The following is a 20,814-nucleotide window of genomic DNA, read 5'->3' as shown; positions in this document are numbered from 1 at the left end:
TTAAAAGATTTTTTTTTTGTGTAGTATTTAACTGTTTCCTTCAAAATGAATTGCAGCATACTGGTTTATTGTGTGTTATTAGTTTATAACGGTTCTTAACTGGGAATAACAAACTGTAAACGTTGTGACTGGCCAATTAGAATCAAGCATTCCAAGCCATGTAATAAAATTATATATAAAAAAATTTAGTTATATGTGGCTATATTACTGTATGGCTGTTTTATATAAGTATATACTGTAACAATACGAATGCAGTTACATAGTACAGCTATATTTACTGTACTGTATGGCTGTAGTTACATATGAGTATATATTTAAGACTGCAGTTATATATGGCTATATTACTTACTGTAATGCTGCAGTTATACATGAGTATATAATGGTAAGACTACAGTGATATATGATTATATTATTGTATGACTATAGCTATAAAAATATATGTGACCCGTGCTGGCAAAATGAGTTGCGACCCCACATTTACAGTTTTAAAAATATCTATTGTGAGAAGAATTCATGCTGAAATAATCTGTTATGTCTTAAGTGAATGTTTGGTTAACTGTTGGAAAAAATCAGATGTGTTATATTAGACAATAATGTTATATTAGATCATTGCATTACAGTAGATCTTAAAGCTGTCCAGCTTTATGTCAATCAAACAATAAAAGAAAGATAAATGTTAAACATATATTTTTCCTATAGATATTGTTTTTGACTTTGTGTGCGCTACATCTATTAGTTTTATTTTTAGGTGATTTTAAACCCTCAAAAATCGTTAAAGGTGGGGTGCATGATCTATAAAGTCCAATGTTGATATATGAAATCACCTAAACAAACACGCCCCTTCCCCAATAGAACCTGGACCTTCTTTTGATAGACCCGACCCACACATACGCAACCCAGGCAACAATGTCGGTTAGTAGACACGCCCCTTACTGCTGATTGGCTACAAGTGTGTTTTGGTACTCGGCCCGACTCTCTTTTCCAAAGCGTTTTTCAAAAATCATGCAACCCGCCTTTAACTTGATTTTTCTCAAAATTGACTTTGCTGACTCAATTTTAAACACATGTCGCTCTGTCATTTTTTGTCAGATTCCAATAAATCATTCATTGTTTTGAAGCTCTAATTTTGTAATTTTGCCAGCACGGGTCACATATAATGGTATGACTGCATTTAAATATGGCTACATTACCGTAGGTTAGGACGTAGAGGGGTTTGCCATTAGTGTCCATGGTGGTCAGGCAAGGTGCTTTGGGTGAGATGGTCCCCCAACGTTGCAGTGCAGCTTCCAAAGATGGCGGCCAATTAGTGACCACTCCCAGCGGTTCCCCTCGAATGGTGAGCATCTGAGCCCCTTCTGGCCGTGGCTGGTTGGGGTCGGGCTGCTGGACTGAATGGTGGAAGTGCCACATTTATTACTTACAGAAGCAAAGAATCATCTTAATAAATATGTGATTTATTTTAGTGAGTCATTCATGTTGAACAGCTATTGCTAAGAGTCAAAACATCACTTCCATATCAAAACAATGGAGAAGCATTGCTACTTTGTGTATATGTATGTTTATAGCATCAACGCTCTACATTATGGAGTCAATGTATACCTTCTAGGAGCTCCTCAAAATCATCCACAAAAAACTCTCTGAGCGGAGGTCGTCTGGGCTGCTTCAGCGTGTTCACAAGCTGCTGGATTTTGGCTGAAACGCGACTGCTAACAGGAACTCCTGAGGAGCACACACACCATGTGAATGAATCCACAACATATTTTATCTTTCATTCACAGACCCTTTCCACAAACACCAGTGTTGCCATCTACATAAATGTGCATATATGCACAAATAGGATGGATAAACTGATTAAATGGATGCCCGAAAGTGTATGATGAAGATATTTCTGCACCATGCCGTTGTGTTTGTTTATTTACTCATTCAACACCTCAATTTTCCTCTTACCCCTAACAAATCAATTTTACAAACATTATTGATTAACGCCTCTGACAGACGCAGTCAAAGGCAGCCGTCAGGGGCGTCCCCAAGAGATCAAATTAAAGCGCAATAATATGAGAGTGGGATCAATGCCTCCATCACAGCTTCATCACACAAGACCCGTCAACACAGATATCAGCTCTTGAGTCCTGCGGCGTGAGCTGTTTATCTTCAGAGCCTTTGTGCTGTTGCATTGGGGAATATTAAACTCAACATGCATTGGGTTTCCTGGACTCAAACATATACATTTCATACATTTAGTCCCTACAAAACATAACCTACATACATTTTACCTAACCTAGCATGGGACAGAACACAGACTTGCGTATTTTTATTTAAATATGATTATTATTGCTATACTAAGTGTGCTTTATACCAAGCCCTAACAGAAGCATAAAAACAAGAAAATATTAATAATATTTATTTTTATATACAACACCAAACCAGGGACACTGTAGAAATTGTGAGTAAAAAAAGGAATGGAATAATTTACAAATCTCATAAACTTACATTTTATTCACAATAGAATATAGATAACATATCAAATGTTGAAAGTGAGACATTTTGAAATGTCATGCCAAATATTGGCTCATTTTGGATTTCATGTGAGCTACACATTCCAAAAAAGTTAAATGTACAACAGTGTCCCAACTTTTTCTGATTTTGGTTGTAATTTATGCAATATATTTTGGTTACATTTATTGAACTTAAAGACCCACTGAAGTGCATTAAAATGCACAAATTTGATTAATGCGCTGCCGTAACTTGCGGGACATAGCCAATTTAAAAATAGGCAATTTATCAATTTAATTTATGTCAAAACATTGCATGAGAAGCTGAAGTGCAGAATGATGTCATAAAAATCATTGATCCGTATTGGCAGAAAGGAGTATACTATTTATACAGATATCCTTAAAGGAATATCTTTGAATTCAAAACCACACAGATGACGGCACCCATCGTATTTTTCCTACTATGGAAGTCTATGGGTGCTGCCAACTGTTTGGTTACCATTATTTTTTTTAATATATTTTCTTTTGTGTTCAACAATACTCATACAGGTATAGAAAACATAAGGGTGAGTAAATAATGACAGACTTTATTTTAGGTCACCTTTGATATCCCTTTAAGGCAAACGTTCACTAAACACATACTAAAAACCCCCAAATCACATGCACACATAATCCTCACCATCTCCGGTCTCCATCAGTTCAGCGTTGCCATATTTGGGTGTGGTTCTGGGCACGGTGGATACCTGCGGCCTCTCCACCTGAACTGGATGTTCCGATGTGTAAGTGGTGACATCTGGAGGAGCCGAATGATTTTCTGGGTTTGGGAAGATGAGGAAAGGTGGTTCATTTTTTCAGCATCCAACAAACTGGGGACATCGTTCATAATTTTAACAAGGGCAACGGAGGGAGGAAACAGGAAGTGATTTTGAGGAAAACATGCAACACAAAGAAACAAAAGACACAGAGGAGAGTTTTTTCTTCCTCTCCTTAATTACACTTCCTATTACTTCCACCCAGTGAGTCCTCTGGGCTTCTGATCCCTCTCCGATCGTAAATTCTCAGCCGTCTGTAGCCTCGTTCTCATTTTCCTCAACACGGCCTGAATTAATGTAGCTCCTAAAAAGTCTCTTTCACATTTGGTGCCCTTGGTCGACGCATATTCCTGCTATTATCTTCCAGTGAAGATGATTCTGTGGAACATCGACTAAATAAATGTCAAATACCACTTTTTTGTACTGTTGCGAATGACAGATGTCAGCGGGTGAACGTTTCTCTAAAAGCTCATAAAGTGACACAAGTTTCCTTCCATTACATCTTTTGCTTCAATTGAGCGCTCAAAGAGAAATAAACGGCCGTGTGTAATTTCGACACTGGGAATGAGGAGAATGCCAATAAGGGGACTCTATTTCTCCTCCACCATAAAACACCTGAAATGGCCCTAACAGAAACGTCTACCGTGATTCAAGGACGACACAGTCACAGGCTTTTCAGAGCCGTAGCTTTAGTTCAGCATAGCTGGTTTGGTTTTCAATACAATAAAACTTTATGCTGACAAATTCTAGGTGCTTTTCTGAATTTCTAGAGTAGTATTTTAGTGCTTTACTATATATCAGAGGAATACATTTATTAATGCACCTGAATTGACTTGTATATATTAACTATATTTAAACATATGCAAAGGCTCATAAAATGCATCTCTTCTACATAACAATATTTAAAAATTTAAAAACTGTGTGCAAGTATATCTCACTCCTTTCAATGAGCTTTACAGGTAGGCTGTTTCAAGCATCTCTTTTTCTCATGCCACTACAGACAGCATGACTTATCTCTTTTATAAGTAATTCTTTATACATGCACACACAGAAGTACAAATATAGCACCATTACTCATGGGAGTGATAATTCATGCCGTCACCAGTAGCATGAGAGAGAAAGAGCGAATGAGAGATCCATTCTGTCTAAATCTTGCCAAGCACAGAGGGAGATGACAGAGCCCATGACTAAGGCAGGCCACAACCCCTGGGATGAACATCTACCCACCATATGCACTTATCTCTGCTCCTATCCTGCCTCATGTTCTGCCTCTCTGCACTGAATTGCATCTTACATCTCCTCACCAACCCTTTTTCCTCATCTTCTGCCTAACTGTCTGATATTCTACCTTTATGACTCATCACTTTGCCTCCCTGCCTCATATTCTACCTTGCTCTCTGTTTCATCATTTTCCTCCTTTCCTCATATTCTACCTCTTTCCCTGCCGGATTACTTTGCCTCTCTGTCCCTACATTCTAACTCGCTCCATGCCAAATCACTTAATGCCCGGTCTTATATTCTACCTCATTCCGTGCCAAATCACTTTCCTCCCTGCCTCATATTCTACCCCGCTCCCTGCCTCGTCACTTTCCTCACTGCCTCATATTCTACCTCGCTCCCTGCCTCATCACGTTCCTCACTGCCTCATATTCTACCTCGCTCCCTGACTCATCACTTTGCCTCCCTGAATCATACTCTACCTCGCTCTATGCCTCATCACTTTTCCCGCCCTGCCCTTACATTCTACCTTGGTCCATGCCAATCACTTTCTGTCCGGCCTTATATTCTACCCCGCTCCCTGCCTCGTCACTTTCCTCACTGCCTCATATTCTACCTCGCTCCCTTCCTCATCACTTTGCCACCCTGACTCATATTCTACCTCACTTTCTGACTCTTCACTTTGGCTCCCTGCTTCATATTTTACCTCGCTTTCTGTCTCATCACTTTCCTCCCTCCCTCATACTCTACCTCGCTCCATGCCTCATCACTTTGTCTCCCTGCCCTTACATTCTACCTCGCTCCATGCCTAATCACTTTGCCTTCCTGCCCTTACATTCTACCTCGCTCCATGCCAATCACTTTCTGTCCGGTCTTACATTCTACCTCACTCTGTGCCAAATCACTGTCCTTCTTGCCTCATATTCTACCTCGCTCCCTGCCTCATCACTTTCCTCCCTGCCTCATATTCCCCCTCGCTCTCTGCCTCATCACTTTGCCTTCCTGCCCTTACATTCTACCTCGCTCCATGCCAATCACTTTATGTCCGGTCTTACATTCTACCTCACTCTGTGCCAAATCACTGTTCACCTTGCCTCATATTCTACCTCACTCTGTGCCAAATCACTGTCCTCCTTGCCTTATATTCAACCTCGCTCCCTGCCTCATCACTTTCCACCCTGACTCATATTCTACCTCACTTTTTGACTCTTCACTTTGCCTCCCATGCTTCCAATTTTACCTCGCTTTCTGTCTCATCACTTTCCTCCCTCCTTCATACTCTACCTCGCTCCATGCCTCATCACTTTGTCTCCCTGCCCTTACATTCCAACTCGCTCCATGCCTAATCACTTTGCCTTCCTGCCCTTACATTCTAACTCGCTCCATGCCAATCACTTTCTGTCCGGTCTTACATTCTACCTCACTCCGTGCCAAATCACTGTCCTCCTTGCCTTATATTCTACCTCGCTCCCTGTCTCATCACTTTCCTCACTGCCTCATATTCCACCTCGCTCCATGCCTCATCACTTTGCCTCCCTGCCCTTACATTCTACCTCGCTCCATGCCAATCACTTTCTGTCCGGTCTTACATTCTACCTCACTCTGTGCCAAATCACTGTCCACCTTGCCTCATATTCTACCTCACTCTGTGCCAAATCACTGTCCTCCTTGCCTCATATTCTACCTCGCTCCCTGCCTCATCACTTTCCTCACTGCCTCATATTCTACCTCACTTTCTGACTCTTCACTTTGCCTCCCTGCTTCATATTTTACCTTGCTCTCTGTCTCATCACTTTCCCCCCTTCCTCATACTCTACCATTTCCCTGTCTCATCCCTTTGGCTTCCTGCCTCATATTCTACCTCGCTCCCGGCCTCATCACTTTGCCTCCCTGCCCTTACATTCTACCTCGTTCCATGCCAATCACTTTCTGTCCGGTCTTACATTCTACCTCACTCCGTGCCAAATCACTGTCCTCCTTGCCTCATACTCTACCTTTTTCCCTGCCTCATTACTTTAAACCCTGCCTCATATTCTACCTCGCTCCCTGCGTCATCACTTTGCCTCCCTGCCTCAAATTCTACAGTGCTCCCTGCCTCATTACTTTCGCTCCTTGCCTTATATTCTACCTTGCTCCCTGCCTCATCACTTTGGCTCCCTGCCTCATATTCTACCTCGCTCCCTGCCTCATCACTTTGGCTCCCTGCCTCATATTCTACCTCGCTCCCTGCATCATCACTTTGCCTCCCTGCCTCATATTCTACAGCGCTCCCTGCCTCATTACTTTCGCTCCTTGCCTTATATTCTACCTTGCTCCCTGCCTCATCACTTTTCCTTATACTCTACCTTTTCCCTGCCTCATCACTTTGGCTCCCTGCCTCATATTCTACCTCGTTACCTGCCTCATTACTTTGGCTACCTGCCTCATATTCTACAGCGCTCCCTGCCTCATTACTTTCGCTCCTTGCCTTATATTCTACCTTGCTCCCTGCCTCATCACTTTTCCTTATACTCTACCTTTTCCCTGCCTCATCACTTTTTCACCCTCCCTCATACTCTACCTCTTTACCTGCCTCATTACTTTGGCTACCTGTCTTATATTATACCTTGCTCCCTGCCTCATCACTTTTCCTTATACTCTACCTTTTTCCTGTCTCATCACTTTGGCTCCCTGCCTCATATTCTACCTCACACCATGCCAAATCACTTTGCCTCCCTGCCTCATATTTTACCTCGCTCCCTGCCTCATCACTTTGCCTCCCGGACTTATATTTTACCTTACTCTCTGCCTCATCACTTTTCCCCCCTTTCACATATTCTACCTCGCTCCCGGCCTCATCACTTTGCCTCCCTGCCTCATATTTTACCACGCTCCCTGCCCCATCACTTTGCCTCCCTGCTTCATACTTGACCTCGCTCTCTGCCTCATCACTTTGCCTCCCTGCTTCATACTTGACCTCGCTCTCTGCCTCATCACTTTGCCTCCCTCCCTCATACTTTACCTCGCTCCCTGCCTCACCACTTTGCCTCCCGGACTTATATTTTATCTTGCTCTCTGCCTCATCACTTTCCTCCCTCTCTCATAATCTACCTCTTTCTCTTCCTCATCACGTTCCTCCCTGCCTCATATTCTACCTCACTTTCTGACTCTTCACTTTAAATCCCTTCCTCATATTTTACCTTGCTCTCTGCCTCATCACTTTCCTCCCTCCCTCATACTCTACCTCTTTTAATTTTTTTGCTCCCTGCCTCATATTCTACTTCACACCCTGCCAAGTCACTTTCCTCCCTGCCTCATATTCTACCTCGCTCCCTGCTTCATGACTTTCTTCCTTTCCACATATTCTACCTTGCTCCCTCCCTCATCTCTTTGCCTCCCTGCCTCATATTGTACCACACTCCCTGCTTCATGACTTTCTTTCTTTCCACATATTCTACCTTGCTCCCTCCCTCATCTCTTTGCCTCCCTGCCTCATATTGTACCACACTCCCTGCCTCATGATTCTTCCTTTCCACATATTCTATTTCACTCCCTGCCTCATCCCTGCCTTTATCATCAAGGATAAATGTAAAAGAAAACACCCAACAGCTAGAAGCCTTGCGTAACAGGCTGAAAATAACTCCCACTTTCTCTCAAGCTCTCTCTCTCTCTCTTCACCCCTCCTCAACACATCTCTTCGGTGACAGGAACACTAATGTGCTTGAAAAGGAGTTTCCTCAAAGCCCAGAGGTGCTTGTAGGAGTACAAATAAAAATGACGCCGAGGGTCACGTTAGGGAAACTGCTAGCAAATGTGCGTCACTGAGACACGAAGACCCCTGACAAACAGAAACCATCTAGTCTGGAGAATTGTGTAAGGTATACAACAGCATTTCAGATTTAGCGTGTTTTTCTGAATGTTACTAACCACACAATCATCCCTAATATATTTGATTATTCATCTACTACAATTTGTAAATAGCCTATAGTTAGTAAAATAAGTAATTTATCACAGTACTTATATATGACACAAACATATCTCATTGTTCTGCTCAGGAAATGACACCAGTCGTAATAACATCACAACAATTAATAATCATGCATAATTAACAAATAGATAAATAGTGACAGATAGCACAACACACTAAAAGTTGAAGGATTAGTTCACCGAAAAATTAAAGTTTTGTCACCATTCACCCTCATGTCCTTCATAAGATGCTCCATGGAATGACTAAAGTAAGGTTTAATGAGGGTGATTAAATGATGACTAAATTTTTATTTTCAAGTGAACGGTCCCTTTACAGACACAAGGAGTGAACAACACTATAAGCACAAAGAGACTGAAATGACAAATCATCTAAAAGCAGACAATTACGTTTAATAAAATACTATATTACTTTATAAAAACAAGGCACAACTATTTACAGACAGACTGTACCTCAGAACGTTCTGACACATATGATCATAAAATTCACAGCACGTAATTCCAAACATAGACCCAGACTCCAAAGAGAACCACATGGAGAACACAAAGACGTCACGGCTATTTGGATGATCAGATGAGGACGAGTGTACAGTATGTGTTTGTGTGTAGGGGTGTGTTTGCATTTGGGGGGCGTATACTGACCATCCGACTCCAAAGGCGGCGGCCAAAGAAGATCTGATCCAAACTCACAGGAGCGCCGCAGCGAGTTTCCGTTCTCCGCTACGCCGAGCATAGTTTTTCTCTTCAACGAGAGGTGAGAAATCGGCCCTGGAAGGGGAGGGGGGAGAACCAGAACCTTAGAGTCGTCCGCTTCCTCACGGACTGCAGGCATGGATGGGCAGGAGGGGACGGGGCTGATGAGCCGAGCATGGACGGCGCCATGTTCCTGAGTCTTGCATGAAAGGGGAAGGGGTACGAGGAAGGTGGGTATGACGGAAGCGCCCACAGTTCATATAAACTGCCATGTTTCTCCCAAATAAAGAAATTCACCAAAAACCAAACAAAAACCTGAAACTTTCAGAACTTGCTTACTCTGTTCGATCGAAAAATGTGGACAGTTTGGAAAGAAGTATTTAAAAACTCCGGAGAGAAATGAATCATTCTTGTTATGTCCCAAAATATGCTATAACAAAAAAATGACCAGCTCTCTTGCGGTTGCCTGTCTGCTTTTAGATGGTACAATAACACTATAATGTGGGAGGAACAAAGAGGAAGAGAATGCAGGAAAGATCGGAATGGTGGAAAGTGGGAAGTACAAAGGGTAGGTTGGCTGAAAATACAAAGAAACACAGACAGAAGGAAATAACAGAGGAACAGGAAACAGAGGTAGAGCATCAAAAAGGACAAACAAATCGTAATGAGAACTTAAAAATGAGAGATGTGTTCCCTTCATCTGGTTTTAAATTTTACCGAAGGGTTCATCAGAGCTCTATTAATACATTCAAGTTTATTATTTAGCCCCAGTCCTCAACATTAAGGCCTCTGGATAATGGATGTCCGTGAGGTTTTGGAAAATAAGGCTTCTTTCTTTTGCCTCTGAGGTGGAGGAGGGGAACAAGGCTTTAAAAATTTTCATCTTCCTGTTGCGTTCTCTGTTTACATTTAAAATCAGCTGGATAGACTTAACATCTGTGCGGCACAGGCTAGACCAGACTACTTTTAAGAGAAAAAAGAAGGAGTGTTGCTGGCACAGTGATGATTGAATTTGATTCTTTGTTACTACAGGCCTGACAATAACCATTTTTTTCTGTCCTAAATGTGCTTTGAATTTGTACTAACCATGTCAATATTTTTTCATAAAAACCTGTTTTTGTATACTATTTTGTCACAAATTTATCGATTCAAGTAAAAAAGCATAACATATGTCAAGTTTTTAACCAACACCTAAAAATTTGCCTATAATGTAATTTGATGACGTGTATAAATCCACAAATACAATTTTGCTAGAAAACAACAACATACAGTCATTTCAGATTTTCAATCAATTTGAATAGATGCTAACTAACCAACAGACTCTCATAGCAATTCATCCACTGTAAAAAACAACAACAACTTGGTTTTACAAGTCTTTTCGACTAACTATTTTAAGTTTTGAACTGTGTATAGTCAACATAACTCAACATAAAAATTAAGTTTAACAACTTGAACTAGTTTTTATAAGTTAAAGGAACAGTATGTAGGATTGTGGCCAAAACTGGTATTGCAATCACAAAACTTGTGGCTAAAACTGGTACTGCAATCACACAGCTGGTGGCCAATACACAAAATGACAACATAAACATCAGTTGAGTGCTGCAACTCCACTTTTTAAATGACAATATCCTGCCCAGACCACTTTTGTCAGTGATATAAGTATTTGAAATGAAAATGATTTCTTAATGTCTAGTGACATATCAGGGCCATTTTATGATTAATTGATATACATTTCTTACATACTGTTCCTTTAAAGTTGCATAAAAATATATGTTGATTTGAGAAAAATGCTGCATTTTTTTACAGTGTCGTGTTCATCGATCTAGATTACTTGTGGGATTTAATTTCATGTCATGCAGATTTTTTTGCTTGAATTTTCAAGTTTGAGGCAAATAACGCATGTTTTCACGGCAATAGCGCCGCCAAATTCGCACCATTCGAATCGTCCCTTGCTTTGTTGTGTACCCATCAGTAGGATCTGCTTTTGCCCCAGTGATAGAAGTGGGGTGATATTCATGCTTTCTTAGATAATCTTACGTTTTTGTACGACTCACGAATTTACAGAAATCAGCAATGCGTAAAATGCTGTATGTAAATTTTTTTACGAGATAAGAACTATCACAAATTCTTCTCCAAATTATCACATTTACGTCTGCAAAGCTTAAAAACAAACATGTGATAAACAACTGCTAAACATAGTGAATTACAGTCCCCTCGGCGCGCAGTAACATCATCACTCCTGACTACACACCATCTCACTCAAACTTCTGTCAATATTACTGCGCCTGAGGTCGCCATACAATATAGTTTTCATTTTTATCCGCTTAAAAAATCAAGTTTTATTTTGTGCGCCCATACTTACTCGTGTAACTACTCATTTCTTAAAATAGGGCAAACATGGAAGTGTTGGTGGCTTCTAAATTCATCCCTGTTTGGATCCTAAGGAATGAATGGGGCTAGGCTAAATGCTAACACATTCACGGTGCGTTGTACAAAGATTAAGTGCACGCATTGAAAAAGATAGCTATGTATTCATTCGTCTAAGTTGAGGTAAGAACATAGTAAAATATTGAAAAACGGTGGTGTTTTCCTTTAAAGTGTAATAACTAAAAAGTAAAATGTCAATGTTAGGGAATATTAACTGACAGCATTTAAACCTCTCAGCAGATAAACTATCTATATGATTAGCACTGAGAAATATTAATGACAGCTAGCATGGCTTAACAAAAGCACAGAGATATGTGATAAAGAGCAAAAAGGTTCGGAAAGCACACAGACGAGGGAGGTGGGGTTTAGAAGCATGGCAGGAAGTGTGGGAGTGATTGACTCAGGGAAAGCGCAGGTGAAGGCGGGTCGTGCCTGCCAGGGGGCGTTACCTGATTTTCCGATATGCGTTTGTGCCAGGACGTCGGCCAGGCGTCCGGCGGCTCCGCTGCCCCCACTCTGCGTCGAAGATGAGGAGGAGGAGGTGGTGGAGCCCTGGTGGATGGCCCGGCTGATCCAGTGCTCCATGCTGACGCTGCCCTGGCTGGAGGTGGGGGTTCCCTCACCCTGGCCGCCCTCCTCCTCCGAGCCGGACGAGGTGTCTGTCAGGGGGGGCAGAGAGGAGAGGGGGGAGAGGCCTAGTGAGAGTCACTCAGACCCACTCAACACTCAGCCCAGAAGGTGGACAAGTGCGATTAAAGTCAACATGAAGTTTTACTTCTAAAATGTGATGGGTAACCCAGAAAATACTAATGGGGCTGGGAAACCATTTATATTGTTTTGCAATATTTTTTGTTTTTCTAAGGCACTATAATTAACATATAGTATATTATTCATACATTCAAAAAATAAATAAATAGGTTAACAATATTAAGGGTAAATGCATTAAAGAAACTAGAGTTTATTCTGAATTCATGTTGACTTTAAAATAAAAGCTTGATAAAAGTCAGATGTGAAGCTCACCTGGAGGGGTGTAGGCATCCATAGATGTCTGTACCACTAGAGATCTGCGTTTGGATGGCATGGGTACAGCCATCTTCCTCTCTTTGTGTTTGGCCAGTGCTGCTTGTACTGCTTCTGTGTGGACATCTTAAGACAAAAAACAAACATAAAGTAAAGATTTCATCAGTAGTAAAATTCACCAAAACATTTGTCATCCTTGTGTTTCCAAACTCTATTGTTTATATTATTGAATCTTTATTCTGAATCACAGTGATGAGCATATGGTTTTAAAACAACATGATCAAATTTTTGTGTGATCTGTTCCTTTAACTGTCTCTGACCCCCAAACTGCTGTTTACAATGACGTGTGTGAGATGAGTCTTAGCAGCTGAGACTGATGGTTGTGCGAGTTTGTGACGGTAGCCAAGTCACCACCTCCAGTCCTTCTGTGATCTTGCTCAACTGACTCATCTCAATGTGTGTGTATATGTGTGACACAATGGTTGACTGTAGTTTGTACCCACGGCTGCTCTTCTCACACTGCCAGAGTCACGGCTTCTGATAATCCAAGCTGTTATTTGGATTCTCTAATGAGATACACAACGCCATACTCTATCAACAAACTAAGTCTTTTCATTTGTATCATGCTAACTAAATGGCTGGGTCTGGTCGTTAAAGGAAGTCATGCGCAGCTTGATCCCATGTTGACAGGAAGTGATGCGCTAGAGATGTCTTTACTACCAATAAGAACAATATCCTGCACTTCTTTACTGTTTTGAAATCATAAACAATCCTACATGTGATGTTTAGCTGTGTAATAGTGAAATAGTTCTTATGATGCATAACATACAAAGAAATTAGTGAACCCAGAAACACCAAAGTGGACCAGAACCTTGACAGGGTTCTACACCTTAGTTAACTTCAAAATCAAGGACCTTTCAAGGACTTTCCAGGTCCAACACCCTCAAATTCAAGGACTAAATGTGGGGACACATTTCAAGTGAGAGCAAGGTTACATTGTGTTAACTTTTAAGATACATTGTTACAGTTCCCTTTTGAGCAACTTGCACTGCGTCACTGCGGTGACACTTTGGGGACGCCTCCAGGGGTAAGTGCGTCTGAATGTGTATATGAAATTCAACCAATGGTGAAGCTTAATGACAAAGACAGGGTGACGCAGGAGCCAGGAAGTATATCGCTATCTAAAATATTGCCAAAGACGGCGTTACAGGGACGCAGGAAGTATGGCAAGGGAGACGCAGCGTCTCGTTCCCTTCACAGGGGACAACAATTACATACGTAACCTTAGACGTTTTCATGTGTCAAACACAACTATGCAAAAAAGCATTTTGGTATGCATCAACATTCGCATACAGAAGATAAAAGGATTTAAAGCAAACAGTTTACGTGTGCTTAAAAAGTCTTGAAGTTTTATGATATTATCCTACACTACACAGGGAATAATATGGATTTTTTTACAGAAAACTTCTTGCATAAAATAGATTTAAGCACTTTCAATGACCTGTATCTATGTATGTATATTTTCAAAAACTTCCCAGGGCCTTGAATTAATTCCCCCAGATTCACAAACTTTCAAGGATTTCAAGGACCCGTGGGAAATAAAATTACATTTTGTGACCCAGAAACAGTAATATTGAGAAACTGCTATGTTTATTAAATGGGCTTGCGCAATTTCGGTTGGAAAGCTTCCGAAAAAGTCAGGTAATTTCGGGTAAGGGAACATAGGGAGTATAGGTTCTCCCTGGTTTTGCATTGCAGTATATATTATTATTGATTTTGTAATTGACTTAGCTCTTAAAATGTCAGACCCCCTGATCTGTGCCCTGAAGGGAGCTGACTGAGACAGACCCCAAGTCGACGCTGACTTACCTGATCGGTAACGTTCATCGCGGGTGCCTGAGGATCGTCTGCGGTGGTATCGCGAGGCTGAAGAGTGAGCCATGGGTGGCCGGCGCTCGTGAGCCATGGATACCTCCAACCCTGAAGGACACAGAGGAAGAAAAAGAGGAACAATTAACAATCTTAACCAAGGACTCATTTGTTACATATTCACCTCATACATCTCTGTTTGGGATGCCCTCATAAACAGATGGGTGAAGAAAAACATCGCCACCGCCCATTTTGTTCTTGTTTTAATTTCCTTGTTTAATTTGTCTTTTATAACCATCCCCCTTGTCCCCTTCCAAGCTCAATGTATCTTTTGCTTTCATAAAGTTGTCGAACTGCTTTTCTAAAGGTATGTACCTTTTAAAAAGATCTCTTGACAGAAATGCAATATAATATAAATAACTATATTATCAGTGGTGTATAAAGACTTTACATAATAAACTGTATTGTTTTTATTGCCTTACAATGAGCCGTTTTTACAGTATTTACATACACCGCAGGTCCCCTTACTTGAAATTTTTTTCATGAGAGCCACACTGACAGTTCAAAGTCAATAGGAGAGCCACTTTTACCGCAAAGTATCAAAAGTTACATCCAGTCATAAATAGCATATCTGCTTATCAATCTGTCATCCCTAAACATACAATATGCAATGCAATAAAAGGGCGAATCATTCTTTATCAATTACCAATTACAAGATGATTTCCCTTAATGACAAAAAAAACCTGGATTTCCTTAAAGGGGACATATCATGAAAATCTGACATGTGCTATAATTGGGTTCACAGTGCTCCATCAACCTAGAAATTGTGATAAATAAGAACCCAGTAGCTTAGTTTTGGTAAACCATTCTCTGCAAGCATGTGAAAAAAATAAGTAATTGAAATTTTGCTCCCCTTGTGATGTCATAAGGGGATAATACCGCCCCTTAATCTGCACTATCCAACCACGGCACTGCTATTTAGTGCAGAGATCAGCTCATTTGCATTTAAAAATGGCACATTTTTGCTCACACCTACAAAGTGTCCATTTTAACATGCTATAAAAAATTATCTATATTGTATTTTAAGAAAAGACAAAATGCGCATGCCTGCATGATTATATCACTGCATTATTAACTGCCATGCGGGCCACAAATTAAAATTTGTTGCCGTCGTGTTTTTAACAGTAACCCTAAATAGACTAAATGGACGCGTTTCGTCCCAATGTTGTCTCAGACGATGACATGTTAGTCCTGTGGCGGCTACTATATGCATTTTGAAATTGAGGGGTGAGCTGTTGGTTGCAATTCGCAGTCTCACCACTAGATGCCACTACAATTTACACACACCACCTTTAAGGTAACAAAAAGCAACAACACAAAAACCAACGCAACTCTACGTGTTTATTATATCATTAAACAAATCTAAGACAAATCTGCACATTTTTTATGCCTCTACTTCATCGAAAAGCTGCTCAGACCATAGATATGAATATGCAAATTAGTCCCGCCTCCACTCTTTTGCACCACCTCGGATGAATATGTAAATAAATAGATGCGGCGTTCTGCTTTTTTAGACGTAACTTCTAAATTTGTTTTCACACAATGCATAAGTGAACTGTGCGAATCTTTAAGCACATGTAAGCAGCACAGGCTAAAGTTTCATAGTTAAATTATAAGATTTGGATCTTTGCACTATGCAGGATGGTTTTATACAGAAAACAGTAAATCACAAAAAAATTCCTTTCGTTGGGTTTTCACAGAGTGGGTCACTAATGTACAGCTTGAATGCACTATATATAACTTTGGATAAAAGCACCTGCCAAATATGTGAATTTGAGATGGATGTATCTATATGGGAGAATTAAGACAGTTAATGATAGCCGAAAGCAGCTGAAAGTTTTAATGTATTTAATAACTACAATTCACATAACAGACCGACAAACATTCACATTCTGAGAAATACTGCACAGCTTTCGCAGATTTTATGTTGGCCTGCTTAACAGCCATACGGTCATAATGTAAAAATAAATAGGAAGTATGGAAATCTGCCGAAATTTCAACGCCAGCATATCCCTAATTGCGAATAGCCATACACAGCATTGATTGGTCTGCTATGACTCATATCATTCTTCTGATTGGCCACCTCCGCTCTGTTCTGCTGTTCTTTGTTGTCTTGGGTTCTGAGCGGAGAGCTTAGCGCGTCTCCGCTCCTCCTGGCAGACTTCAGGACACGTGAGACGGCCGGCGCTGTGCTCGACGCTCCATCCAAGAGCTCTGCGTGCAGGCCGAAGAAATCAATTTTGACCCCGTGCTGCCACAGCCGAAGACATCAGCGGGCAGATTTATTCATTCAAAAAGACAGAAGGTGGGACAGCGGGTTAAAGTTGAATCATGCACCAGCTCATGCAGAGGAGGATGTGATGGCAATTTTCTGACATTGCACTGACTCAAGTACAGCAAAGTCACAGTCCTCTGCTAAAAACTCTACTGAGAGAGAAATAGTCACCACCAATCAATCTTTATTAGGTTAAAGTCTGAGTAAGCCTCTCGTTTAGTCAAAAGCAGTGGCGGGGACAATGCATCTTCTGTGCCAGTACACCGACGCAAGTCAAACCATTTGCAATAGGGTCTGTCTCAAAATATGGTGATAAACCCTGACAGTCACACAAAAATACATAAAATATTTATGTAACCTTATTTAAAAAGCATGATTCAATAATATTTGATTATATGTGACCCTGCCTGTGAAATCCAGGCTAAAGTCTCACAATGTAACTGATATTAGGAGCATCAAATATGTATGTATGTATGTATGTAGACAACAATTAATCACAAAATAATATCTATGTGGTGTGTTTGGTATGCTATTGATCATACAAGCAGGACATTTAACTCACACGACCAGGTAGATGGCATGTCCAATCCATAAATGACTGATCTTTAAACACACCCACACTCGTGCCATCGTTGGACTGTTAAATAACATTGGTTCCCGCAGGATCTCACATGTCTGAGTTGTCTGGCGCAAGCCACTCTTCGCTGTACGGTCTACGAAACACGCTTTGTGCCCAAGCATGATGTCATAGGAGCCAGACTGGGAACGTGCGGGCTGCCTGTTGCTATGGCAACAGATGCTGCGCTCATCAACAATGCAGTCAGACGCGTCGAACCCAAATCTCTGAGCTTTCAAGTTGCACTCATTTTAACCAAACTATAAAAGCAGTCCTGACCTCAAAAGACACGAATACAGAAAGATTAATTTCACAGGGGAAGAGAGGACAGTTCTTGAAAATGTCTTGGACACAGAAAGTAAAGCGAGCAATTACGGAGTTTTTTATTGTAATGACAGCTTTTAAAGTTCAGACTAATTCTGTCTCACCATTTGAATTTAGACTCAATAGTTTAAATGCAAAGAATTCATGTCTTCTTAAAAAGATGAACATTTTTATCTTTTTTCCCATTGATATTTCCGAGACGGTTCTTTTTTCAATTCCATGGAAAGGGAAATTTTTAAGCACCTTTCAGGAGGAAAGCTTAAGTGAGACTCTTAATTCTGATGTACCTTTACTTATCAGCTAATTTAAAGAAGCGTTGGTGAACCCACGAGCAAATGAAATTATTAACTGTGAGGATGACCTCAGGTTATGGATGGCCTCACCTTTTAAATAGGATTTAAAAAGGGGTAACAAGAACAAAATATATATTCGATCAGATTTTTTTGCTTAAGGTTCATTTACAGGTCAGTGACAAATACAGGTTGGCAAGATGAGATATAAAAAAAAAACTTGTTTTAAAAGCATGCATCATTTATGTTAATTTTATGCAAAAAATAAAATTTGTATGAAAGTTAAAGGTATAGCGGAAGATTTTCTTTTTCCGGGTGGATCATCTAGATTATTGGTCATCCCAGATGTCAATCATTCTGATGATATGTTGACGTATAACCGTCGTACGTGCTCGTCCCTAGGTTCGCTTTCTGCACATGCGCACTTTCAGGTGTATATGTGTGGTGGGCTACGGTTTCAACCATTCATTGAAGCTCGCGTTCTCACTGTGTTTTTTTTTTCGAAATGTCTGAGGGTTGGAAGAGAAAAAGTGTTTACAAATTGTATGACAAGAAGAGAAAGGGCTTTGAAGAAAGAAACAAGACCAGAGTGTTTTTGGGAGACTATTTCACACGCTGGCGTGAGCTAATAGGATAGGTTGGGCTTCCCACGCGAAGTTTCTACTCGAAAGGTAAATTTTGTCATGCTTTTTGGAGAAATCCATTTAAAATCACTGCTAGTAAAAGTTGATGTAAGCTATCATTAGCGATGCTAGCCCTGGCACAAGTCACAAACCGTACAGACACGGTAAACATGCTGACAGCAACTTGTAAACAGAGCGAAGAGAAGAACTAGGCTCCTGCATGCTCTCTCTCTCTCTCTCTCCCGTGCACGCGTTTAACAGGCGTTCCCTCTCGGGAGGAGGTTGAGTGTTGCACATGTGCATATTTTTTTAAAAAGTGGAGGGGCGGTTCTTTTAAATAATTCGGGAAAATCTTCCGCTATACTTTTAAGGCTGAATGAACTTGAAAATGTCAAATGGTGTAACCGCCAATTGCGCCAAAGAATGAAAAATATTAAATATTTAATCCACCTTGATGGCATGTAAGCGTAATTATAAAAAAAACATTTTACAATATCATTTTATTAGTTATTTCCAAATGTAAATTTTAATGTGTTTTTGTAATATTTGTCCTGATATATGCTAAAAACAGCTCTGTTTTCTAAATAATGTTTGGTAAATGATGTAAAAATCTATGTAAAAAAAATCATATTACACTAAACTAGATGATTATATTTATATATATTTATATATATATTCATTTAAAAAAAATACTAGTCACACCAATTGACACAGACCGGTTACACCACACTGACATTTTTGCAATTATCCCCCAAATATTCTTTCAAAATTAAATAAAACCAGAAATTTTTGACTTTTAACCCTAAATTTTAACCCTTTTACATTTAACTGAACCATACGGACACAAAATAATTAACATTGACCCTTACACTCTCACCCAATTTAGACTTTAGCACCTTTACCTGGCACCTGGTCTTATCTGGTTCTGTGTGTATGAATGGCAAAGACACATATTGCATTTGATTAGACGAGTCGATGTGGTCCTAAATCTGATATGTATCAGGTCATGTGATCTTCTCCACTAGCACTTTAGCTCATACGTTGCATTAGGGATTTCAACAAACCCTAATTTAAGTATTAAACTTTGCACTCAACCATAAATTGTGGCTTGCTATTGAGTTATTACTTCTTTTTAGCTTATAAGATGATAAAATGACATCATATGTATTTGATTATGGGTTCTTTCAATTGGACCAGTCCTAACAACCACCTGAACACCCTAGCAACAATCCGACCATCCGGAATGCCTTAGCATCTGCCCTGACAACACCCTAGCATCATGATGGCGAGTTTTGCACAGGCAAGCATAACATTTACATAAAATCTATTTGCTTTCAAAAAATGGAGACGGGCTGCAACCGAATAGAATATAATGCAGGGTCGAAACACAACATCTTTAATGCAACTTTTCCGCTTAAGCACATGTTGTCTGCATTTTTGCAAAAACTACGTGCATGAATAAAATCTACATCATGAACTATTTGATCTCACTGTCTGCAGAATGACTAGCTTACTGGTAGACTATCCTAACACATTCTTCAAAAACCACAGCCTAAAATGCCATTTAAAAAGGCATTGCAATTTAAACATCAGTCTTCCAGATATGGCTCAGAAATCTAATGTAAAATCCATCCACTTAGATCCCATGACCTAAAGTATTAAACCACAGGAAACCGATTCCCATAGCAGGTTATTTGGATAAGGGGAGGCAAACCAATCTGCTGTAGAAAAAAAACACTAAAGCTGTCTTTGGGGTTAACGTGCCACAGTTTCCCTGCAGTGTGAGGTGAAAGTTGGGGATCTAACCTGGTGGGTGTGGCAAATACGCCCCGAGCAGCTTTGCCCTCTTTTTCTCGTATCCTTTCTGAGTGATGTCACCTGCAAGAAAAAAGGGAGCGTCAAAAAACGTCCACACTGTCTTTACAAACTCAAAAAAAAAAGTTAGTAATTCTTCATCTGGAAAACATTCCAGAAATGCTTTTGATTGTGGTTAGGCGAGATGTTTTTGAGGAAACCATCTTTGAGGAGAGAAAGCTCATCCTGAAATGATTAATGTAACCGGGTCGTGCGACTCCTGTCACAAAGCATTAGGCATCTGGGCCGTCACATTTGCGTAGAAATTAAGAAAAGAC

At 40.4% G+C, this 20,814-nt stretch overlaps 1 protein-coding gene across 13 annotated transcripts in view; it reads right to left on the bottom strand.

Moving 5' to 3' along the window:
* dip2ca (disco-interacting protein 2 homolog Ca) overlaps positions 1-20,814 on the bottom strand; it is a 130,304-nt gene that overhangs the window by 46,263 nt on the left and 63,227 nt on the right. For 6 of the 13 annotated variants that reach the window (XM_065258448.2, XM_065258449.2, XM_065258451.2 and 3 more), the window contains exons 2-9: positions 20,489-20,560; positions 14,495-14,605; positions 12,626-12,751; positions 12,055-12,300; positions 9,128-9,253; positions 3,172-3,306; positions 1,600-1,719; positions 1,191-1,388 (exon numbers count right to left, since the gene is read on the bottom strand). In XM_065258448.2, coding sequence (XP_065114520.1) covers positions 1,191-1,388; positions 1,600-1,719; positions 3,172-3,306; positions 9,128-9,253; positions 12,055-12,300; positions 12,626-12,751; positions 14,495-14,605; positions 20,489-20,560 — 1,134 coding nt within the window. The remainder of the gene's footprint in view (positions 1-1,190; positions 1,389-1,599; positions 1,720-3,171; positions 3,307-9,127; positions 9,254-12,054; positions 12,301-12,625; positions 12,752-14,494; positions 14,606-20,488; positions 20,561-20,814) is intronic. The other 7 variants (XM_065258450.2, XM_065258461.2, XM_065258459.2 and 4 more) reach the window with 4 other exon arrangements.

Source organism: Paramisgurnus dabryanus, chromosome 22 (genome assembly GCF_030506205.2).
Source record: "Paramisgurnus dabryanus chromosome 22, PD_genome_1.1, whole genome shotgun sequence".
Taxonomy (NCBI): domain Eukaryota; kingdom Metazoa; phylum Chordata; class Actinopteri; order Cypriniformes; family Cobitidae; genus Paramisgurnus; species Paramisgurnus dabryanus.
This window is presented reverse-complemented; position numbering and strand designations above follow the sequence as displayed.